The sequence below is a fragment of the Trachemys scripta genome, chromosome 2 (genome assembly GCF_013100865.1).
Source record: "Trachemys scripta elegans isolate TJP31775 chromosome 2, CAS_Tse_1.0, whole genome shotgun sequence".
Lineage (NCBI taxonomy): Eukaryota > Metazoa > Chordata > Testudines > Emydidae > Trachemys > Trachemys scripta.
In genome coordinates, this window is record NC_048299.1 from 280,144,461 (window position 1) to 280,168,953 (window position 24,493).

The 24,493-nt window shown below is 58.4% G+C and overlaps 2 protein-coding genes across 2 annotated transcripts in view; both read right to left on the bottom strand.

Moving 5' to 3' along the window:
* KIFC2 (kinesin family member C2) overlaps positions 1-610 on the bottom strand; it is a 13,229-nt gene extending 12,619 nt beyond the window's left edge. Inside the window, exon 1 of the mRNA XM_034763759.1 lies at positions 444-610. Within this exon, the coding sequence (XP_034619650.1) occupies positions 444-524 (81 nt within the window). The 5' untranslated portion in view covers positions 525-610. The remainder of the gene's footprint in view (positions 1-443) is intronic.
* A 10,911-nt stretch (positions 611-11,521) lies between these two features.
* Positions 11,522-22,868, bottom strand: LOC117873883 (flap endonuclease 1-like). The gene is made up of 11 exons (XM_034763760.1): positions 22,085-22,868; positions 21,634-21,724; positions 21,058-21,160; positions 20,596-20,641; positions 20,173-20,258; positions 19,594-19,730; positions 17,968-18,028; positions 16,411-16,542; positions 15,833-15,984; positions 14,967-15,120; positions 11,522-13,406 (listed from the first exon to the last, which is right to left on the bottom strand). The coding sequence occupies exons 1-11, from the start codon at positions 22,164-22,166 to the stop codon at positions 13,320-13,322; spliced, it is 1,131 nt and encodes a 376-aa protein (XP_034619651.1). The 5' UTR covers positions 22,167-22,868; the 3' UTR covers positions 11,522-13,319.
* Between the last annotated feature and the right edge of the window lie 1,625 nt (positions 22,869-24,493).

Here is a 24,493-nt window from a genome sequence, read left to right on the forward strand (position 1 = left end):
ATAGGGGAGGGGAGTGCTGGGGGCACAGTAGGGGGAGCGCTGGGGGCAGAGTCGGGGGGGCGCAGGGGGCATGGGGGTGGGGGGTGCTGGGGGCAGAGTCGGGGGGCGCAGGGGGCACGGGGGTGGGGGGTGCTGGGGGCAGAGTCGGGGGGCGCAGGGGGCACGGGGGTGGGGGGTGCTGGGGGCAGAGTCGGGGGGCGCAGGGGGCACGGGGGAGGGGGTGGGAATAACTCCACCCTTTGCCCTCCCCAGAGTTGGCATCGGCAGCTCCCGCACCCCGGGGCCAGGCTCTGCTAACGGGGTCCCCGTGGCCCCGTCTCACCGCTTGATCCGATCCAGAGACGGGCCGGGGCCGGGGCTAATCCCAGCGGGGGCGGCTCAGGATCGTCTGGGGGACGTGACCCTGCCCGAGGGGTGCCGGGGTCTCCCCCCCGAGCTCCTACCTGCGGCGGGGGGAGCGGCCGCGGGCCGCGGCGCAGCAGCGCGTACACGATGTAGACCAGCAGCGAGTAAAAGGCGAACATGGGGGCGCGGGGGGGGCTCCGGGGCGCCCTGCCCAGCCCAGCCCGGGGATCCCCACGCCCGCTCCGCACGCCCGGCAGCTGCAGCGCCCGCCCCGGCCGAGCCAGCCGCAGCGCCTCGGAGCATGCCCAGTGCCCCCGCCCGCCCCTGCGCTGCGGCACCGGCGGGGCCCGGGAGGAGCCGGGGGGAGCCGCCCACGGGCCGCCAGACACGGCCCCCCCGCAGCCTCACCGTGCCCTGGGCATGGGGGAGACATGGGCACCCCTCCCACCTCCTGGTGCCCTGGGCATGGGAGAGACATGGGCACCCCCTGCAGCCTCACCGTGCCCTGAGCATGGGAGAGACATGGGCACCCCTCCCACCTCCTGGTGCCCTGGGCATGGGCAAGAGACGGGCACCCCGTGCAGCTCCCCTCACCCTGGGCATGGGGGAGACATGGGCACCCCTCCCACCTCCTGATGCCCATCACTTAACTCACAATGGACCATGGGCAAGAAATGGGCACCCCCTGCAGCCTCACCGTGCCCTAGGCATGGGAGAGACACGAGCACCCCCTGCATCTCCCCTCGCCCTGGGCATGGGGGAGACCTGGGCACCCCTCCCAACTCCTGGTGCCCATCACTTAACTCACAATGGACCATGGGCAAGAAACGGGCACCCCCTGCAGCCTCACTGTGCTCTGGGCATGGGAGAGACACAAGCACCCCCTGCAGCTCCCCTCGCCCTGGGCATGGGAGAGACACGGGCACCCCTCCCACCTCCTGGTGCCCTGGGCACATTGGAGACCCAGCAGCCCCTGCAGCTCCCTTGGCACAGGCAAGACATGGGCACCCCTGCAACTCCCCTCATCCTGGGCACGGGTGAAACACGGGCAGCCCCTGCCCCCTCTTGTGCCCTGGGCAGTGTGGATCTGCAAGACACAGGGGCCTTGCAGCCTCCTCGGGCCCTGCTGGTAGTGACAGAAACCTCGTGGAGTCCCAGGCCCCAGGCTGCCATGGTGAGTGTAGGGCCTGACCCGGGGGGCGTGAGCTGCTGGCCATGGGGAGGGCCCATTTCTCTGCTCCCCAGCCCTAGGGAGCTAGCGCCACAGCAGGGAGTGAGTGCAGGTGCATTGTCCGAGACACGCAGCACAGGGGCTGGGGCAGGAGCAGGAGGGTTTGCTACAGAGCACCAAACCCACGGGATCAGGGCCGGCTCCAGGCACCAGCCTGCCAAGCAGGTGCTTGGGGCGGCCACTCCGGAGAGGGGCGGCACGTCCAGCCATTCGGCGACAGTTCGGCGGACGGTCCCTCACTCCTGCTCGGAGCGAAAGACCTCCCGCTGAGTTGTCGCCGCAGATCGCACTCATGGCTTTTTTTTTTTTTTGCGCTGCTTGGGGCGGCAAAAACCCTGGAGCCGGCCCTTCATGGAATAACCCCCCGCCCAGTACCCTGAAAGCTTCCCCTGCCCGTACACCGCAGGCCAGAGACTCCTGTCTGAACTGGAGCAGAGCTCTTGGCAAACCCGCCAGCAACCAAGAATCCGCCGCCACCCTTGGGAAGTTGTTCCCATGGTGCATTACCCTCCCTGTGCAAAACGTATGTCTCATTTCCAGTGCGAATTCTCTAGCTTTGACGGCCAGCCACTGGCTAGGTGAGACCTTCCTCTGCTGGACTGATCAGCACTCTATCAAATACTTGGTTCTGTGACCCAAGAACCACTTTGTGCCAGCTGGCATAGGGCACAGGGGTTGTAGGGGCACAGGGATCCCCTGGGGCTGGGCTCGGTAGTTCATCAACAGGGGTCGTGTAAGGTGGGACGTTATCTGATTAAAATATGACCATATAGATCCTTGTGCGACCACGGTTATATAATTGCAACAAATCTTGTACAAAGTATGTCAAGTGGGGTGTCTATGGAAAGGTTATGATTTGCTGAATATAGCTGTGCTATTTGTATTCCTGTATCATTTTTGTATCTGAAGTTATGAATATTAACTATGTACCTGTATTTCAAATGTTTGCTCCTGTGGTAACACCCACAAGGTATTTAGCCTGCACATCTTGAAGGGACTATGCAAGTTAAATGGCCCATCACTTAACTCACAATGGACCATGGGAGACGCCCAGCCACACCTGATGGACTTTCATGTGAATGTTCTAACTGGAGTATGGGTGACGGCCTCTACTGTGACTGAGCCAAGCAGGCGTGGACACATGACTTGCCCATGTGACTCCAAACACCATCTTGTTACCTGTAATTTTCTACAAACTAGAACAATGCGTTTCCTTCACTTGGCAGAAGCTATAAAAGGCCCTGGAAACATTCTCCATTTTGCCTCTTTCCTGCTCAAACCTTCCGATTCTGAACTTATACTAATGGGAGCATCCTAACCAAGGGACTGAGGACCTTCCAGGAAGCAACCAGAGATTTAACAAGCTAGCAGTTTATGCCATCACTGCTACAAGCCTGATCCAAGAACTTTGTATTTATTGTATGTATTTGATTCTTTTAACCAATTTTAACTCTCATCTTTCTTTCTTTCTTTTTATAAATAAACCTTATGTTCTTTAGATATTAGATACTAAAGGATTGGCAGCAGCGTGATTATTGGGTAAGATCTGAGTTACGTATTGACCTGGGTGTGTGGCTGGTCCTTTGGGATCAGAAGAACCCTTTGGTTGATGAAATTGGTTTTAAAGAACCACTCATCATTAAGTCTAGTGTCTAGGTGTTGAATTCAGGACCGGAATACCTAAGGAGGCTGCATTTCTGACGTCTTGTTTGCCAGTGGGGTGAGACAGAAGTTTACTTTTCTTGCTGGTTTGGTATATCTCATGGAAGAATAACCACCAGATTTGGGGTGAATCTGCCCTTTATCCCAGCAGCTTGTCTTAAATTTGGTAGTCTCAGTTGTGACCCACTGAGACATGGTGACATAAGGTCTCTGCTGAAAGCCTGCATCACACCGAGCAGCAGTATCATCATGCAGCGTATGTACAGAAACTATGTAAGTAGCCATGTAGCTGTACTGAAAATCCTGCTCGTAAGGTCTGTGAGTTCAGAGAATCCTAGAATATCAGGGCTGGAAGGGACCCCAGGAGGTATCTAGTCCAACCCCCTGCTCAAAGCAGGACCAACACCAACTAAATCATCCCAGCCAGGGCTTTGTCAAGCCTGACCTTAAAAACCTCTAAGGAAGGAGATTCCACCACCTCCCTAGGTAACCCATTCCAGTGCTTCACCACCCTCCTAGGGAAATAGTGTTTCCTAATATCCAACCTAAACCTCCCCCACTGCAACTTGAGATCATTGCTCCTTGTTCTGTCACCTGGTACCACTGAGAACAGCCGAGCTCCATCCTTTCAGGTAGTTGAAGGCTGCTATCAAATCCCCCCTCATTCTTCTCTTCTGCAGACTAAGTAAGCCCAGTTCCCTCAGCCTCTCCTCATAAATCATGTGCTCCAGCCCCCTGATAATTTTTCTTGCCCTCCGCTGGACTCTCTCCAATTTGTTCACATCCCTTCTGTAGTGAGGGGACCAAAACTGGACGCAATACTCCAGGTGTGGCCTCATCAATGTCGAATAGAGGGGAATAGTCACTTCCCTCGATCTGCTGGCAACGCTCCTACTTTATACAGCCCAATATGCCGTTGGCCTTCTCGGCAAGGAGGGCACACTGCTGACTCATATCCAGCTTCTCGTCCACTGTAATCCCCAGGTCCTTTTCTGCAGAACTGCCGCTTAGCCAGTCGGTCCCCAGCCTGTAGCGGTGCATGGGATTCTTCCATCCTAAGTGCAGGACTCGGCACTTGTCCTTCTTGAACCTCATCAGATTTCTTTTGGCCCAATCCTCCTATTTGTCTAGGTCACTCTGGACCCTATTCCTACCCTCCAGCGTATCTGCCTCTCCCCCCAGTTTAGGGTATGTCTACACTACCCACCGGATCAGCGGCCAGCAATTGATCCAGCGGGGATCGGTTTATCGTGTCTAGTCTAGACGCAATAAATCGACCCCCAAGTGTTCTCCCGTTGACTCCTGTACTCCACCGGCACGAGAGGTGCAGGCGGAGTCGACAGGGGAGCGGCAGCACTCGACTCACCGCAGTGAAGACACCACGTTAAGTCGATGCAAGTACGTCAACTTCAGCTACGTTATTCACGTAGCTGAAGTTGCAGAACTTAGATCAATCCCCCCTTCCCCCAGTGTAGACCAGGGCTTAGTGTCATCTGTGAACTTGCTGAGAGTGCAGTCCACGCCATCCTCCAGATCATTAATGAAGATGTTGAACAAAACCGGCCCCAGGACCGACCCTTGGGATACTCCGCTTGAAACCGGCTGCCAACTAGACATGGAACCGTTGATCACTACCCGTTGAGCCCGACGATCTAGCCAGCTTTCTATCCACCTTACAGTCCATTCATCCAGCCCATACTTCTTTAACTTGCCGGCAAGAATACTGTGGGAGACTGTATTGTTAGAGGGCTTTCCTTCAACCCTCCCACTTCCCTGGTTCTTGTCACGCAGACAGCAAGCAGCAAAAGACCAGAAGGCTGAGGTGCAGACAATGCGATGTTTACTGGGGTTAGTTTTCAAGCAAGCAGATTCCGAAGACCTTCACACCAGTCTGGCTTATCTCTATATGCCGAGAGAGTCTGTTCCCCCATGTCCTCTTTCCTAGCTCTGACACCGCAGAGCCTTGCCTGTGTCCCTGTTCCCATTCCCCTCCCCTTAGCGAAACACGATTCCAATTTCCCTTCCCCACACTTCCTATTTGACCCGTTTATATAGTAACATTCTCAGCTATACTTTAACCCATCATTTTACTGAAATGTACTAACCAATCCTAACATAGTGTAACATGATTCTCTAACCAATTCTATCCCACGACCCTCATTAACTTACACCTAGCAACATTAATTATCCAGCAGACAGAAGCAATTAGAGAACTAGACAGATTAACAATAGAAAAGTAGGGGCCATAAAGATAAAACAATACAGAAATGAGGGTTTCACAAGCACAACCATTGAGAAGTGAGTTCTTGCCAGACTGGACGCTATCAAACTACAACATCTTAAGATCTGTTTCTTTAGCTAGTGGTGATGGGAACTATCAGGACAGAATCATCTTCCTGACATCCCAATAGCACCTTACTTCAGTCTGACTGGTTTGGGATGTGAGGATGAGCCAAAGGCCTTAACCTAAGAACAAGGCCTCAGACTATCCTAGGGAGAGGAGGCCCAGACACAGGCCGACTGTGATTCTGATTCTTTGTTTTTATACCCCTGTAACTAGCTAAGTGATAAAAATACACCTAAGTTCTTAAAGTCTAGGCCTTTACAGGCAGGCCTGAGTATCTATATTCTAACACATGTCAAAAGCTTTGCTAAAGTCAAGGTATGTCACGTCCACCACTTTCCTCATATCCACAGAGCCAGTTATCTCATCATAGAAGGCAATCAGGTTGGTCAGACATGACTTGCCCTTGGTGAATCCATGTTGATTGTTCCTGATCACCTTCCTCTCCTCCAAGTGCTTCATACTTCTTTAACTTGGCGGCAAGAATACTGTGGGAGACCGTATCAAAAGCTTTGCTAAAGTCAAGGAATAACACATCCACTGCTTTCCCCGCATCCACAGAGCCAGTTATCTCCTCATAGAAGGCAATTAGGTTAGTCAGGCACGACTTCCCCTTGGTGAATCCATGCTGACTGTCCCTGATCACTTTCCTCTCCTCTAAGTGTTTCATAATTGATTCCTTGAGGACCTGCTCCTTGATTTTTCCAGGGACTGAGGTGAGGCTGACTGGCCTGTAGTTCCCCGGATCCTCCTCCTTCCCCTTTTTAAAGATGAGCACTACATTAGCCTTTTTCCAGTCATCCGGGACCTCCCCCGATCGCCATGAGTTCTCAAAGATAATGGCCAATGGCTCTGAAATCTCATCCGCCAACTCCTTTAGCACCCTCGGATGCAGCACATCCGGCCCCATGGACTTGTGCATGTCCAGCTTTTCTAAATGGTCCTTAACCTGTTCTTTCACCACTGAGGGCTGCTCACCTCCTCCCCATTCCGTGCTGCCCAGTGCAGCAGTCTGGGAGCTGACCTTGTCTGTGAAAGCCGAAGCAAAAAAAGCATTGAATACTTCAGGTTTTTCCACATCATCTGTCACTAGGTTGCCTCCCCCATTCAGTAAGGGTCCCACACTTTCCCTGACCTTCTTGTTGCTAACATACCTGTAGAAACCCTTCTTGTTACCCTTCACATCCCTTGCTAGCTGCAACTCCAGTTGTGCTTTGGCCTTCCTGATTTCACTCCTGTATGCCTGAGCAATATTTTTATACTCCTCCCTAGTCATCTGTCCAAATTTCCACTTCTTGTAAGCTTCCTTTTTGCGTTTAAGCTCACTGAAGATTTCTCTGCTAAGCCAAGCTGGCCGCCTGCCATATTTACTATTCTTTCTACACATCGGGATGGTTTGTTCCTGCAACCTCAATAAGGATTCTTTAAAATACAGCCAGCTCTCCTGGACTCCTTTCCCCTTATGTTATTCTCCCAGGGGATCCTGCCCATCAGTTCCCTGAGGGAATCAAAGTCTGCTTTTCTGAAGTCCAGGCTCTGTATTCTGCTGCTCTCCTTTTGTCAGGATCCTGAACTCGACCATCTCATGGTCACTGCTGTCCAGGTTGCCACAAACCTCAACTTCCCCTACCAATTCTTCCCTGTTTGTGAGCAGCTGGTCAAGAGGAGCATGGCCCCTAGTTGGTTCCTCCAGCACTTGCACCAGGAGGTTGTCCCCAACACTCTCCAAAAACTTCCTGGATTGTCTGTGCACCGCTGTATTGCTCTCCCAGCAGATATCAGGGGGATTGAAGTCCCCCATGAGAACCATCGCCTGTGATCTGGAAACTTCTGTTAGTTGTCTGAAGAAAGCCTCGTCTTGCTCTCGCCTCTAAACTTAACCCAAAGACTCTCAACAGGCTTTTCTCCAGTTTCATACTGGAGCTCTGAGCAGTCACACTGCTCCCTTACATACAATACAACTCCTCCACCTTTTCTCCCCCACCTGTCCTTCCTGAACAGTTTATGCCCATCCATGGCAGTGCTCCAGTCACGTCAGTTATCCCACCAAGTCGCTGTTATTCCAATCACATCATAGTTCCTTGACTGTGCCAGGACTTCCAGTTCTCCCTGCTTGTTTCCCAGGCTTCTTGCATTTGTGTACATGCACCTAAGATAACTAGCCGATTGCCCCACTTTCTCAGTATGAATCAGAAGGTCTCCCCGGTTGCACCCTCTCCTTGTTTCCCCCCAGTATCCCACCTCCCCCGGGTTTAGGTCTCTATCCCCCTGTGAACCTAGTTTCAAGCCCTCCTCACTAGGTTAGCCAGCCTGTCTATGAAGATGCTCTTCCCTCTCTTCGTTACGTGGATCTCATCTCTTCCTAGCAATCCTTCTTCCCGGAACAACCACCCATGGTCGAAGAATCCAAAGCCCTCTCCGACCCCACCTGCATAGCCATGCATTCGGACCACCCTAACGTGATAGAGATGCTTCTCTACCTGGCTCCATGTAGGTGGAGCCTACATTTACAGCCAGAGCAAAATGCTAATCGAGTGACTGCAAAGAAGATATTTTAGACAGGACCAAACAAGCAGCAGCGGGTGCCCTGTCTCCACGTGAAGACGACGGCTGGCTGGAACTGTAGCTGGGGCTGCAGAGGTACCCCCAAGTAGCCGTCACCGAGGGGACAGGCCGCCAGCTGGCTTGTCTTATGAACCAAGGCTCACGGCCAGTCTGGTGATTGGAGCTAGGAGAGAAACATCCGGTGAGCTACGCTCCATGAGCGGGGCCTGGCTTGGCAGTCATGTCCAGGCTCTCGGAAGCATGTTTTATTTTAGTTGATATGTTACATTTATTCTACTTGCTGCTTCTCACAGCTCTGGTACTTTCACTTGTTTTCACCACAAACCAAACCAAACCACTGCAGTGCTCCGGAGGTCTCACGGGTAAGCCCGGGGGGTGGGGGGGAGGAGGGGACACACCATTCCTGTGGGAGTGGAGGATCTGAGAGTCCCCAGCGGCTCCGGGGCTGCGCGCTCCAGGGATGCTCGGGGTCAGAGCGTGCCTATTGCTAACCTGTGGAGGGATAGCGGGGCCTGGGGAGGCTGCGAGGGGAGTGCTGCCTGGGATTGGGGGAGGTGGCAGGAGGTTGGCAAACCCTTTTAACAAGAATGTGTCCTATCATTGTTGATACCCGTCTCCTCTACCCCCACGGCCCTGCCTGCTGGCTTGGCTCATCCTCCTGGTGCTTACCCTGTAAGCTCTCTCTGGGGCACAGTCTGTCCTTGCTGTGGGTTTGTACAGCACCAGCCTCGCTGGCCTGTAGGTGCAGCTGCACTATAACGATCACAGAACCACAGAAACGGGGGGCGGGGAGGGAGCTCATGGAGTCATCAAGTCCAGCCCCTGCACTGTGCAAACCTAAACCGGCCCCGGCAGGTTTGTCCAACCTGTTCTTAAAAACGTCCAGGGCCGGGGATTCACAACCTCCCTGGGATGCCTGTTCCAGAGCTTCGCTACCCGAGAGTTAGAAACTGGTTCCCAACCTCTAACCTAAATCTCCCTGGCTGATTCAGCCCGTTACTACTTAATATTAGCATGGCAAATACTGTGCAAATCTCCGTTAAAAGATCATTTTTCGGTGGCTAAGGCAAACACCAAAAGTTAGGAAATGCCAGATGTATGGTTCTCCCTGTGACCTTCGTTCCGCCCCTGGGATCTGAGTCCTGTGGAAAAAAACATTGATGACCGTGTCATTAAAGGCAGTGTCACGTAATGCACACACTTCAGGAGGCGGAGCGAAGGCTGCTGGGGCAGCCTGCATTCTGGCATGTCCTCGCTTCCCAGTGCTTGACTCCAACCCTGCCACATTGTTAAAAACCTCCTCAAATAACATCATGGCCTCGAGGATTTTTCCTCCCACGAGCAGGATTTGAACCCTCAACCTTCATCGCCAGAATTCAGGCAGCTTGAGCTAAAAGCTTCACTTTGCTGACTGCTACTAGGAGAAGTCTGTTAGCTCCGTGCGGGCACAGGCTGCTGGGTTTGGGGGTGAGAGTTGGCCCCGGGGGGATCTCTCCCCCCATCTCCCTACTACAGCTGTTGGAGCAGGGCCCCGGCGTTCCCGTTCCCATTCCCAGGGCAGCTGAGAGCCATTGAACCAAACTGTAACCCCTGTTTCTAACGACAACCACGTCAAGCCAGGGGGTGCTGCAGCACCCCCATTCCAGCACCCATGTCCGTTACCATGCTGGCAGGTTGCCAACTTTCCCGGAGTAATGATAACGAGGGAAGGGAAATGGTAACTTCTGACAGCTCACAGCTCAGCTGACCTGAATGGGGCAAAGAAAGGGCCCCTCCCTAGCCAGAGAGCAACTAGCAAAGGCCTGCTGGCAACCAGGGTGGGGCAGGGGATCTCAGAGAAAGGGGCACAAGAATAGTGTATAATGGGAAGCCATAAGGCAGCGTAAATATCGGGGTCCCTGCCAGCACTCCGTAACTGGAGACTGTCTTACCTTTGAGCCTGGCAGCCGTTTGAGTCTTTCCTCTACAGCACCGTACCGGGCCGGGGGCAGGCAGAAGCCTGCTTCTGAATCCCCGCTCTGGGCTTCGCTGGGCAGGCAGCTGATCCCAGCCCCAGCACAAGGCCGCGTGCAATCCATCGTGTGACCACAGCCCCCCGATTGCCCGGGCTCCCCTTACAGCCTGGCAGGACACGGCGCCCGCGCTCACTGCAAGACTTACCGGGCCAGGAGCTCGGGGAGTGGCAGGGTGAGGAGATGTGCACTCGGAGTTACTCAGCCCCTTCCAGGAGCCCCAGGCTCCCAGCAGCCCCTCCAAGCGAGCCGGCCCCGGTGCAGCTTGAGGTGCCCTCGGCCCCAGCCCCGTGTTATCTGGGGTTCCCCGTAGGGTGCGTGATGTGCTTTGGGGCATGGAGGGGGTCTCCAGGGGCTCTTTGGCTGCCTCTGTGGCAGAGGAGAGGCAGGGTCCCCACTCCTTTTCTGCGCAGGCCGTGCTGGCCTGCTTGCCCCAGGAACCAATTCAGCCAGGCCCTAGCGCGTCAGCGCACCGTGCTGAGCCCACCAGCGGAGGGGCAAACTGGTCCCCTGGGGCCTCCATCCTGCCAGGGCAGCGGGAACAGCACAGTGAGAGTGGGCCAGCCCGGGTCCTGCCCAGCCTGGCACGGGTCCCGCTCCGCCCGGGGAGAGCAGCAATTCCCCTCGGGCCCCAGCAGACATCTTTCCCCGAACCGTCACAGTCCAGAGTGAGTCTCTTGCCCTTGGGACTCTGCAGCGAGGGGTGGCAAAGTCCCTGGGCTCGCATGGCGCGTCCTCCCCACTGCAAGCAGGCCGAGCGCCTCACGCTCCCTCCCAGGGCCGAGCCCCCTCCCTAGCAAGGCCCCTGGCTCTGAGCAGCCACCACCTCGGCTGGGCATGAGGAGCTAACGAGCGCTCCCACGGGGGAGGCCAGGAAGCTTCCTGTCCACCTCAACTGACCTCAGCAGCCAAGCCAGGATCCATCCAGGCCAGCTCCCACGCATCGACCCCCGGGGGACCGGCCAGCTCTCGGTGCCAGCTGCACGCTCAGAGCAACGGAGGTAGAGCTCAGGTCCTGGCTAGTTCACGCTGCTGACATCAAGGTGGCTGAGCTCAAAACCAATCCAGTCCCCACCTCTTCCAGCAGGGGGCGCTGTGGAGAGCGGGGCAGGAGCTGGCTGGGGGGCGGAGCTCCCGGTTACTGCAGTCCCAGCCTCTCCCAGCAGGGGGCGCNNNGGGGGCGGAGCTCCCGGTTACTGCAGTCCCAGCCTCTCCCAGCAGGGGGCGCTGTGGAGAGCGGGGCAGGAGCTGGCTGGGTGGGGGAGCTCCCGGCTACTCCAGCAGCTTCGCGTGGCCGTGCGGGGACTCCCAGCAGCTGTGACTCACAGGCGCTCTGGTGCTCTTTACCAATTACAATCAGACTGAATTGTATCACCTCCGACTTTATTGCTGAGCTCCCAGAACAGAGCAGGAGACGGGGCCTGGCGCCCCGCTGGGCTGGCCAGGGTGGAGATAGTGGGAGAGCCGCAGCGGGCACGTCTACACAGCAGCTGGGCGTGAGCTCCCAGCCCCATCAGATACCACCTGACTCCTAGGCTGGGGAGCCGGAAATCTCCCCTGCTCTTTGTGGCACGAGTGCCGCTGGTACCAGTCGGGGACACGTGAGGCTCACGCCCAGCTGCAGCGTGGCCATGCCCAGCAGGGCCTGGCACCGGGGCAGGTCTGGGTGCAGCAGAGCTAATGAAAGCAAGGGGCGGGGGGGAGTTCTGGGCCTGCACCGGGACAGGCCACGGCAGCGCCGTAAAGTCAGACCCATTCTCAGCTACTGAGATTTCTCACCCCTGGATGTACTTGAATAAACCCTCAATCATCTTCCCTGTGCTGGGCCCCTCCCATCTCTGCTGCCCCCTTCTGGGGCCCTGGGGTCTCTGCCCCACATCTGGGCTTCACTTAGCCCTTTGCTCACCGGCTGAGACACCAGGGCTCCTCCCCGACAGCCCCTCGGGGAGCGGGGACAGTCCAGGCTACACCGAGGAGCAGAGGCCGCCCCAAGAACCGGGACCATTCGTCAGCTGATGAGCAGGGCAGGGCGGTGCCGCGGTCGCTCAGCCGAGCCGTGCAGCGCAGAGAAGGGGCTGCTCCGGGGCAGATCGTGGCCTCCCTCTAGCGCTAGCGGGCCTGCCTGGTCCACACACTGGGGCAGGATGGTGTGTGCTCCCCTGCCATGCTCCTCAGGCCGGCCTGCTTTGAAATGTCCCTGGCGGATGATCCCACAGCCGGATCCATCTCCCAGCCTCAGAGTCACTCCCCATATTCACATTCATTCTTCCCATTCTGCTCCCTTGGGTACCCAAAACAAGCCGCCTCCCCCTTGGCGCACCAGGCAGCTGAGGGATGAAGAGCGCTCCGGTCGGACTCTCTCCAACAGGAAGGACAAGCCTGTGATCCAAGCACTGGAGGCTCAGGAGAGCTGGGTTCTAATCCCGCCTCTGCCAAAGCCTCCTGTGTGACCTTGGGCAAGTCGCTTAGTGGTTCTGGGCCCTGGTGCCCAGATACCAGTGATGGGCCTGGCAGCAGAAACCTGGGAGAGTTCTGAAAGGTGGCCAACTTTGGCATCAACTTGCTGCTACCAGGCACTGGCCCAACCCAGTTCTGCCAGCGCCCCTCAATCCCAACCCACAGCCCCCTATCCTAGCCCTGGGGTCCCCCCCCGCTCCGCCGGGGTCCCTCCATCCCGACCCACAGCCCCCCGCTATCCCAGCCCTTGGGGTGTCTCCCCCAGCTCTGCCGGTGCCCCTCAATCCCGACCCGCAGAATCTGTTGGTGCTCTCAGGATGGGGCTACTGAACCAACCTGTCCAGCCGGCTGCTCCTGCCCCTCATAACACACACACACACACGCACACCCCACTTTGTACCCATGGGCCACAGGCCATGCGGCTGTCTCGTAAGGACAGCACCAGTGGGCAGCCGGCACAGACTACAGCTCCCAGCATGCAGTGCCTTGTCTGGGCCGTATCGCATGCTGGAGCATGGCCTGCACCTGGGCATTAAAGCGGAGAGCGGCTGCGATTTGGTTCCGTCCGTGCCCATCAGGTGCAGCCACTGGGCTCCCGGCATGTTGCCCCGGCTGCCCACTGGGCACAGCAGGCAGACGGCCTGGAGGAGAGCAGACGGCAGCGTATGGGCGCTGGGGCAGGAGCAGGAGCAAGGCCAGCATCTCACTTTCCTGGCTCCGGGCTGCCCACTTCCCTGGGCGTCCCCACCTGCGGTTTCTGTCTCTTCCTGCTGGGCCGGGGGCCAGGCACCTGGGGAAGGAAAGCGGCCGAGATCAGAGCAGCTCATCTCACTGTCTGGGTCCTGTCGATGCAAGGGCAGCCCCCAGCAGAGAGGGCGGCTAGACTGATACGTGCCCAAGCCCCTGCTGGGACCAATGGGGCCAGGACTGGAAGCAAAGGGATCTGTGTAGGGCCATGAGGAACCCAGATGGCTAGCACCAGGCCTGGCCCCCACCCCTCCTCACACACGTAACTGGCACAATGAAGACCCTGCTCAGTGCTGTTTGCAGATCTCGACCCATACAGAGGATAACCAATGTAGGAGTGGGCTGATAAAGTTTGCGGATGACACAAAGCTGGGAGGTATTGCCAATTCGGAGGAGGATCGGGATATTCTGCAGGGAGACTTGAATGACCTTGTAAATTGGAGTAACAGAAATAGGATGAAATTTAATAGTGAAAAGTGTAAGATGATGCATTTAGGGATGACTAACAAGAATTTTAGTTATAAGCTGGGGACGCATCGGTTGGAAGTAACAGAGGAGGAGAAGGACCTCGGAGTCCTTGTGGACCGCAGGATGACTATGAGTCGACAATGTGACGTGGCCGTGAAAAAAGCTAATGCGGTCTTGGGATGCATTAGGCGAGGTATATCTAGTAGGGATAAGGAGGTTCTGCTTCCGTTGTATAAGGCGCTGGTGAGACCTCATTTGGAGTACTGTGTGCAGTTCTGGTCTCCCATGTTTAAAAAGGATGAACTCAAACTGGAACGGGTGCAGAGAAGGGCCACTAGGATGATCCGAGGAATGGAAAACCTGTCGTATGAAAGGAGACTCGAGGAGCTCGGGTTGTTTACCCTAACCAAACGAAGGCTGAGGGGGGATATGATTGCTCTCTTTAAATATATCAGAGGGATAAATACCAGGGAGGGAGAGGAATTATTTCAGCTCAGTACTAATGTGGACACGAGAACGAATGGATATAAACTGGCCATGGGGAAGTTTAGGCTTGAAATTAGACGAAGGTTTCTGACCGTCAGAGGGGTGAAATTTTGGAACAGCCTTCCGAGGGAAACGGTGGGGGCGAAAGACCTCTCTGGCTTCAAGATTAAGCTTGATAAGTTTATGGAGGGAATGGTTTGATGGGATAACGAGATTTTAGTCAATTGGTCAACAGCGTGCCATCGCTGGTAAATAATATCAATGGTCAACGAGGGTCTGGCTGGAGAATCTTGCCTGCATGCTCGGGGTTCAGCTGATCGCCATATTTGGGGTCGGGAAGGAATTTTCCTCTAGGGCAGATTGGCAGAGGCCCTGGAGGTTTTTCACCTTCCTCCGCAGCATGGGGCGTGGGTCGCTAGCTGGAGGCATCTCTGCGACTTGAAGTCTCTAAACCACAGGATTTGGGGACTTCAACAGCTGAGTTAAGGGAAAGGGGGTGGGTCAGCTTTTGTGGCCTGCATCATGCGGGAGGTCAGACCAGATGATCATAATGGTCCCTTCTGACCTTAAAGTCTATGAGTCTATAACCCGCTGTGCCATCCCTCGGGCCCCCCCCCCGGTGCCAGGGCCTGGCGCGCACACCCCTTACCTCCGGCGGACGTGCCCGTTTGCTGGCTGGGAAGAACTCGCCCAGCTTCTGCTGCCTCCCGCCCTCCCGGGGCGCTCGCTGCTTGGGCTCGGCCTCCTCGGGCTTGGGCTGGGCCTCCTGCCACCGCTGCAGCCGCCGGCACACCCGCAACTCGCTGGAAACAGAGCTCAGGTCAGCGGGGCAGGGCCTGGAGGGGATCTGGACCAGGGGGACATCACAGCAAGAGGAACGGAAACCAAGGGGGTTGGGGAGAAACCCCTAAGTGTCCCCTCCCCCCCATGCCAGGATCTCAGCAGAAGCGGCTCAGCACCAGGCCGGCCCCCAGAGCTCCCCACTACAGGGGCTTCCCGAGCTCCGTGTCCAGCGTCCCTCAGGGCGCTGCAGTAAATCTGCCAAGGCCGCATCCAGCCTCTCCGGGGCTCTGTGAAAGTCACGCTGGGGCTGGGGCCGGGCGAAACCGGCAATTCTTTGGCTGATGCACAGGGCAGGCCAGAGCCCAGCTTGGACCCAGACCAGGAACTGGAGACTTGCGTGGGGTGCTCTGAGTGTCGATCCCAAAGGGAGTGGGGGAGTCTGCTGGTGCCACAGAGCAAGCTCCGTGTTGATGTGAAAGGTGCCAGGCTGGGAACACTGGCGACGTGCCCCTCCTCCCCCCCGCCCTGGATGTCCCCCCTGTGGGCGGGAGAAAGGGGGTGAGTCTCCGAGGCCTATGCAGCTGCTGGCTTCAGTACTGAGGCTGCCAGCTGTGGGGTCAGATTGGGGGCAGCTACACCATGAACCGAGACCCCCCAAACTCATCACACACAGGACTCCACCCCGTTCTAGGCCATCCCGCCTGCCCCCCATCCAGACAGCACGACACTGACTTCATGTGCTTCTCATGGGCGAGGAACCGCACCAGCCCCTCTGGGTCGGGGTCGCGCCACTCCAGCGTTATCCGGCCCGGGTCGGCCACCTCCGGCTGCAAGAAGAGCCTGCGAGCTCCCTCCAGGTCCCAGTTGGCGGGCAGCGGGTGCTTCTGTAACAGCAGCAGCTTACAAGCCAGCGGTGCCCTGTGCCCCCAAAGGATCCCAAAGCACTTTGGAGCTCACGCCCAGGAATGTGAGCTCCAAAGTTCCCCACTGCAATGCGCCCACCTCTGGGGAGGGACCAGCAGCTGGTTACCAGTGCATAGCAACACCACAGGAGCGCAGGCCGGCAGGGGGTCACTGCTGCTCTCTTCCCCAAGGGGCGTGGGCTTCGTTCCCTCCAACCAGCCCTGCTCCTTTGCCCACTTCCCGGGCATCCCCCTCTACCTGGCTCTCACCGGCAGTCACACCCCTCCTGGCCCTTCCCACCGACAGCGCGGCTTTACAGCACACCCAGCCCCCCCTTCCCCTGCTCGGCCCCCCCCCCCATGCAGCACGCGGCTTGGCTGCTCATGCCCAGGCCCCGCCCCCGGTACCTGCGGGTCGATGTTCTGGAGAACCTGCTCGATTGTCCCATGTTGCTGCAGCAGCTTGAGGGCCTTTTTGGGGCCCAGCCGCCAGATCTTCCCACAGTAGTCACAGCCCAGCAGGATGCACAGGTCTACGAACTGCCCCAGGACAGGCCCGGCCCGAGGAGAGGGAGCAGAAGACAGCCAGAGGGGTTACCTGGGTGGCCACCTGCTCCGTCCCTGACCACCCCTCCCACATCCCAGCGAGGCTGGCAGAGCAGGGGCCAGCTCACGCCACGGTCCCCATGTCTCAACCGAACCCTGACAAATACGTGGCTGGCACAGCCTGGCCCACCTGTGGGTTAGTATTGTTCAAACATTGTTAGCATTGGAAGACTGTGTTTAGCCTTTATGGAATGCGTGTGAGCTGCTGCCGGCATCAATCTCACAGGGAACATCTGTATCCCCTAGTGCAAGGGAACATCTGAGCGCTTGGATTGGGAGCTTCTGTGAGCGTGTAACTCACCAGGCAGGAGAGAGACATTAACCAGTGTGAAGTGCTGGCTCCAGCGGGAGGGGTCACGTCCTGCCCCACAGGAAAGGACCATCGACACCTGCTGTGCCCCCCATGAAGCTGAGTCGTGCAAGTGGTTTCCTCCCATCAGCGGAGTTCCCAGCTCAGAGCACGTGGGGGGAGGGGGATAAAACCCCCAGGCAGAGGGAAATGATTATACTCTGCTTGGGCTCCGGAGGGGCAGGTTTCTAGGCAGAAGCAAGAGATCCCCAGTGCTCAGCCTGGGTCAGCCCTACAGGACGTACAGAGCTTGCATGTGATAGACGCGTCTATTCCCTTTGGAAACTTGTGACTGTAACTCCGGTGTGTCTCTGTGGTTCCCGGCTTCACCTCGTCAAGAACTCTCCTGTTTCCTGTCCCAGGTAATAAAGCTTTCGACAACTTGTTCTAGGGCTGCTACAAGCGTGGGCTTCGGTGTGAGAGCTAAAGCGCAGGGCCCTGGGGTGAGGACGGGTCCTTTGGGACAGGGAGTAACCTGACTATTGCTGTATCCTTGGGGGAAGGGCCCAGCTATCTCCCGGGTGGCAGGACAGATGGGGGGGCCCACGGGGCCTGTCTGTGACTCCCCGGAGAGGCTGTGGTAGGGCCTGAGGAGCTCACACCTGGTAACTGATTGGTGAAATCGAACACAGAACTCACAGCCAATGTGGGGCTGGTGCCGGGTTCCCAGCACTCACGCTCTGGAGTCACAGCAGACAGCGTTACACTCCTCACCAGCATGGTCCCTCCCCGTCCCAGCATAGCCCCACCTGCTCAACATGCGCCAGACCGACGGGCGGCACAAAGGAACGACGAGGCAATCCTGCTGGCCAGCGTCGTCTCCCTGTTCCCTTGGGCTGCCCGACGGGCTGTCTGCATCCACCCGTTGTCTCCTATTGTCGGATTCCCAGCTCTGGGCGAGGCCTGTCTCTGTTCTGTGTCCGGGCAGCAACGAGTGCAGGGGGTCGTGCTGTCCATGGGGGCCCCACAACGCTACCACAACACCACAAAATCCATCAATCCATCCCCACCTGCTCCTGAGTCATGCCCAGCTTCTGCAGAATGTCCGGCAGGGAAAACTCTTCTACTTCACTGCAAGAGGCAGAGGGCAGCGTGAGGCTCGGGCACACTCCTGGGGCATCCTCCCCCCGCCAAGCCCCCATTCCTGCAGCACCCCCCAGAGCCGCGCAGCCATCCCCTGCGGTGGGAGCGAGCTCACATGTCCAGTGCAGCACAAACCCGGAGCAGATCTCTTAGATTTCAATACGGCCAGTGAGAGAATCCACCACAGCCTTGGGATATTGCTCCCAGGGTTAATGGTTTTAAGCCCCACTGTTAAAAATCTGCCCCTTATTTCCAGTCTGAATTTGTCTAGCTTCAGATTCCAGCCATTGGATCATGTTCGACTTTAGTCTGCTAGACTGACAAACCCGCCGTCAAATCTCTGTTCCCACGGAGGTACTTATAGACTGGTCAAGTCACCCTCCACCTGCTCTTCGTTAAGGGAAATAGCTCCTGGAGTCTCTCATGACAAAATATGTTTTCTAATCCTTTAATCATTCTCGTGGCTCTTCTCTGAACCCCTCCAATTTATCACCATCCTTTTCGAATTGTGGCCCCAGAACTGGAGCCAGGACTCCTGCAGCAGTCACACCAGGGCCACATACAGAGGTGGAATAACCTCTGCTCCTCGAGATTCCCATGTATACCTCCCAGGACTGCATTAGCCCTTTTGGCCACAGTGTCGCACTGGGAGCTCACGTTCGGCTGGTTATCCACCCCCACCGCCAAACCTTTTTCAGAGTCTCTGCCTCCCAGGACAGAGTCCCCACCCAGCAAGTATGGCCAACACTCTTTGGTCCTAGATACAGGTCTTTACATCTGGTCGTATTGTTGTTTGCTTGTGCCCAGCTCACCAGGCGAACCAGATCGCTCTGTGTCAATGAGCAGTTCTGTTATTTCCCACTCCCCCAATCGTTTGTCATCTGCAAACTTTGTCAGTGACGGTTTTATGTTTTCCTCCAGGTCATTGATAAAAACGTTCAACAGCGTCGAGCCAAGAACCGATCCCTGCGCGTCCTTACTACGAACACCTGCTCAGTGGGGATTCCCTGGCTTCCCTTACATTTTGAGACCGATCACTTGGCTAGTTTTTAATCTGTTCACTGTCTGCCACGTTCATTTCATATCGTTCTAGTTTCTTCATCAAAACGACATGTAGGACAAGGTCAAAGGCCTTCCCGGAGTCTAAGTCTGTTACGCCAACGCGATCACCTTTATCAGCCGACTTGTCATCTCGTCAGAAACGACACCGAGTGAGTTTGACAGGATCTATTTTCCCCAAACCCATGTGGAGGGGCGTTCATTCTATCACCCTCCTTTCATTCTTTATTAACTGCGTCCCGTATCAGCCGCTCCATTACCTTGCCCACGATCGACGTCAGGCTGACAGGCCTATAATTATCCTGCTCATCCCGTTTGCCCCTTTAAAACACTGGCACAGGTGCTTTATGCCAGTCTTCTGGAACTTCCCCGGGGTTCCCAGGTGCCAGCAGCTCCTGGATCCCTCTCTCTCCCCTACCACATCCCCCAGCAGGGCTCAGGCCCGCCAAGGGCTCAGCGTGGCCAAGGCCCCTCCCCGGCCCCCTGCCACTCACCAGTTGTTCTTGGAGCTCAGGTGGCGGATCAGACGGAGGCTCCCGAAAGGCAGCGCGTCCATGTCTTCCGTGGCCGTGCACCAAACCTTGCCAGACTTCACCAGAGCTGCGCAGGTGGCTTCCGCCTCAGCCGGAGCCTGCGCACAGGTACAGAGAGCGGCTCTGCTAGCATCCCCGTGGGGACAGCGCCCGAACGGGACCTGCCGGGGGCACACGGACCCTCCTCCCCCTTCCCCACTCAGACCAGCTTTCACTGCTTCCTTTAAATCACAGCCACTGGTTTGCTTCTGTCAAGGGTCCGTGTCCCTCCCGACAGCACTTTGTGTAGGCCCTAGATAAACAACCCCCGTCTCCACCAGCGATACCCTGCAGCTCTGTGACACTCAGCCATGGACCCTCCGGCCAGCAGAGCCACCCGGGCCGGCCCTGCAGAGCAAGAAACTGCAACCAAAGCAACCGGCTTCACCCAAGGACAGGGGCCGCCCCCCTTCTCCTGGGGAGCCCAGTCAGCTCCCCAGTGACCCATGGGCCGCCCCTCTGCCACAGGCCCCAACCCCATGCTGTCCCACTCCGTGTTACCTGCACATATGGCACACCCAGGTAGCTCAGCAGGGTCTCGCAATCCTGCTTCAGGGGCCGCGGCAGGTTTTCAGCCCGGTGGGACTCTGTAACCGGCAGAGGAACATGGGTCAGGGGTTCCTGCTGTGGCAGGGATCCCCGGGACCAGTTACAGTGCCCCCTGCTGCTGCAAACAGGCGCTGCATGTCCAAACCGGACCCCAGGCCTGGACAGCGAAGGCCCTGAAAGTAGGCCTGCCACCCGGATAGGGGCCACTGACTACCACTGCCGGAGAAGGTAATGCTGGCCCTGCCCGGCCCAGGGAGCTCTCTGCGGGACAGGGGCAGGGGAGGGCCCGGTTGGGGCAGGGCAGATGAAGCGAGCCAGGGACCCCGGCTGCTTTGCATTGCGGCACGGCAGAATCCCACAGGCTTGGGCATTTACCTACAGCGTCTCTCCTAGCCCCGGCAGCCTCCGCCCGCTTGGCCAACTGCAAGGAAAGGAATCTGTTACAAGGATCTGCACGCAGAGACGTCCTATCGCCTTCTCACCCCGGGCCCTGCAGCGTCCCCCGCTGCCTGGGACAGAACATCTGCATAGCTCCCCCAGCCCCTGTCCCAATTCCTGCAGCGCCCCCTACTGGCGGGGACAGAGAATGATCAGCCGTGTATCCCCACCCCCGCCCCGCCCCCGTTGCTGCACATTCTGTCCCTTCTGCCGTGTTCAGGGATCGCAAGAGCTCTGCTTTACAATACTGCGCCTGGGGCCACTGCCGCATGTAAGTGACCTGACAACAAGCTCCCTGCCTGGACTCTCTATCCGGGAAGCTCAGCCCTTAAAGCACAGCCCAGCCCACCCCACCCCCTGCGCCATTAACAAACATCCCAGCATGTCTCGGATACCAACCAGTGGCTGCTTGAGGTCAGGGGGCTGCCCGTCAAACACAAACACCGGTTTGATGCCATTTTCCAGGAGATGCAGCGTCCGGTAAAACAGCCCCTGCAAGTGACTGAGACGAAAAGCCTGCAGCTTGCCACCCATGGCCCGTGCGCCTCGCGGGACGGAGAGCCCGGCAGCGGGAGCCGCTCCGGCAGAGCGAGGGAAGCCCATGAGTAGTCACACACCCGCACGGGGGCAGGCCCGGAACGGTACGGCTGCCTCCCAGCTTCCACGTGAGGGTGTCAGCACCCTTATCCCCACGCACGGAGGCACAGGCAGGGGTCGGGGGCTGCCCAAAGCCACCCCGCAAGTCCCTGGCAGGGCTGAGGGCAGGCCCCAGGGGCTCTTGGCTCTGAATCCTGCACACCTAATGGCCATTGAACTGTCCTCCGCTGGGCCCCCGGCAATGCACGTCGCCGTGTGAGTGAGCGCCGCACTGGCCAGGCTGGGTGTGCGACACCGCGGAGCTGGGGCTGCCTAGGGGCTCTGGGAGCAGGGAGCAGCCCTGGGGAAGCCGGGCACTGCTGGGTACAGGCCACTCACCTGATGTTCTCCCCGTTACGGTTGAAGAGCTTCGGCATGGCCGTGCGGAACTGGTAAATGGCAATGGACGCGTCCAGGGCTATGACGCGGTCTGGGAAGCCAGGGGCACAGCCGGGTTATTCCCCCAGGGACAGGCGTAACCCCCCCCCACACACACACACACACACACACACACATCCTGTCCCAAAGGGCTGTCTGCCTGGGGACTCTCACTCCGCCTCTTCCATGCCACCCCCCAGGGCTGCTTCCCCATTCACCCCCTCCCAATTTCCTGGCGTGTCCCCAGCCACTACCCCCACCATTCCCAGGCGATCTCAGCCTCTGCCTCCCTCCTCTGTGCTCCGAATCCCCATCTGCCCCCAGGCCCCTGCCCGCTTGCGCTATCCCCTCCCGCCGGGGGACAGCAGGAGGAGCCGTGCCCCAGGCTGGGGAAGAGCTGAGGGGCGCTCACCTCGATATTGTCGCAGAGGGAATGAGCTCACGGCCTCCGCAGCCTCCTCCTTAATCACATCGGCCAACCTGGCGATGCCCATGGGCACGATCCGGGAATCTCTGCAGAGGTTGGGCACAGATGGGGAGTGCCCCAGGGGCTGGGCACAGATGGGGAGTGCACCGCGGGCTGGGCACAGAAGGGGGTGCAGAGATGGGGAGTGTCCTGGGCACTGGGCACAGAAGAGGGGGGCACTGGGGGTGTGGGCACAGATGGGAAGTGTCCCGGGGGCCGGTCACAGAAGAGGGGGGTCCTGAGGGGTGCAGAGATGGGGAGTGTCACAGGGAAGTAGGCACAGAAGAGGGGGCACTGGGGGTGTGGGCACAGCTGGGAAGTGTCCCGGGGGCTGGGCACAGAAGAAGGGGGTCCTGGGGGGTGCAGAGATGGGGAGTGTCCCAGGGAAGTGGGCACAGAAGGGGAGTGTGCCCCAGGGGTTGGGCACAGAAGAGGGGGGCACGGATAAAGAGTGCCCCGGGGGCTGGGCACGGAGAAGCAGGGAGCAGACACTCCCCAGAACGGGGCAGGCCCCAGGAACGCAGCGGAGCTCAGAGCAGGGACCAGACCGAGGGGCAGCGCGGCCGGGGCTCGGAGCTGGGGCTGCGCGCAGGGAAACACGGGCAGCGGCAGCCACAGGAGCGGGACCGGCGCTGCAGCCGCCGCCGGGCTGGGGGTTCGCGGCCGGGCTGGAGGCGCGGGGGCCAGAGCGCAGGGGAAGCCGAGCCGGGCCGGGCTGGAAGGAAGGACCGGGGCGGGGCTGCGCTGCCCGGCACCTCCCCGAAGCTGCGCCGCCTGCTAGCCGAGGAGCCGGGCGGGGCTGAGCGTTTCGGACGGGGAGGGAGCTGGAGCTGGGGCAGCCGCAGGGGGGCCCTGGGCGGACAGATCCCAGCAGCGGCAAGACGCCCAGGGATGGTGGAGCCATGGGGGCTGCCTGGGAGCAAAGAGGCGTTTCCAGCTGTGATTGCCGGGGCGAGCCTAAGGCTGAGGGGTGCTTGATGCCCCCGAGGGGGAGACTGGCCCATGGGGACCCCGAGGCAGCAGGCGCTCAGTGGCCTGGCCCATGCGGACGGGGATGCCCTGGGGGTCCCTGGCTGTGGGCAGGGCCGGCTCCAGGGTTTTGGCCGCCCCAAGCAGCCAAACAAAAACAAAACAAGCCGCGATCGCGATCTGCGGCGGCGATTCGGCGGGAGGTCCTTCGCTCCAAGCGGGAGTGAGGGACCATCCGCCGAACAGCTGGACCTGCCGCCCCTCTCCGAAGTGGCCGCCCCAAGCACCTGCTTGGTAAGCTGGTGCCTAGAGCCGGCCCTGGCTGTGGGCACCTCGCGGGTGGGAGTCTTTGGCTGGCAGGGGTCAGCTCCCTGACAACCCGAGCTCTGCCCGCCAGGCCCCGCGCTCTCTGCAGGTCAGCAATCGCCTGCCCCCTCGGAGCGGCTCCCTGGAGCGTCCAGCAGCCCCTGGCCCACTGGACACTCAGACGAGAGCTGCTGCTCCCCAGCGTCCCGGTTCCCGCTCAGCTCAGGCTCCGTGCGATGCACAGCGCGGAGATATGGCTATGGTGACACCAGTCCACGGTCATTTCACACGGTTCCCAGATGCAGGTGACCCCAAGCAGAAGTGCTGGAAACCAATGGTCACAGACAAAATCGAACCATAAAGCACAGTCTAAAACCTAGACTGACTCAGCAGATACTTTCTTACCTTCTGGAGTGACGCTCACCCAAAGTCCCCCAGGCGTTGAACAGCCGGGCCTGGCTGGGATCCTCCGTCTGTGGACAAGGCACAGCTGGCAGCTTGCCTCCTCGGTGACGCATCCCAGGTGTCTCTCCACCCGGAGTTAGACCCTCCAAGCCATTGTTTGAATGACACCCCCTAACCCGTTCGTTTTTTCTGTGTTTTCCTTTCCTGTTGATTTTCCAAACCCTTGCCCAGCGTGCGCCTCCGTTGGGAGACAGACGGATGATGCAGAGAGAGACAAGTCCCTTCCCTCCTGTCTGGTGACCTCTGCAACTCACAGACCTTAGGAACACAATGCGCAGTGTAGCTCCCTAGCCCTGAGATATCATTCCACTTACATCTTGCAATGATTAGAGCGACCAGTGCGCTGCAGGCTGTTGGTAGAGACTTCGGATGCCACCCTTTGGCACAGTATTCTGCATATATCGGAGCCAAAGGATCCCTGGAAACCCCTACACAGTCCTTATGCCCTCTGCCTGTTCCTGGGTCAGAGTGAGCCTGAGGCCGTGGCCACTCAGTACCCAGGGAGGGGTGGCACAGTACACAGGGCCGGCTCTAACTTTTTTGCTGCCCCAAGCAGCAAAAAAAAGCGCCGCCCCCCCCCCCGAGCGCCGCACCACCGGGGCCCGCCGCCCCGCG

Excerpts from the sequence above, each read along its gene's own strand:
- LOC117873883 (XM_034763760.1), bottom strand. The coding sequence starts at position 22,166 with ATGGGCATCGCCAGGTTGGCCGATGTGATTAAGGAGGAGGCTGCGGAG. Across the intron at positions 21,161-21,633 it reads CGTAACGGGGAGAACATCAG|TCACTTGCAGGGGCTGTTTT; the intron begins GTGAGTGGCCTG and ends TTTTCGTCTCAG. Across the intron at positions 20,259-20,595 it reads GGCTAGGAGAGACGCTGTAG|AGTCCCACCGGGCTGAAAAC; the intron begins GTAAATGCCCAA and ends TGCCGGTTACAG.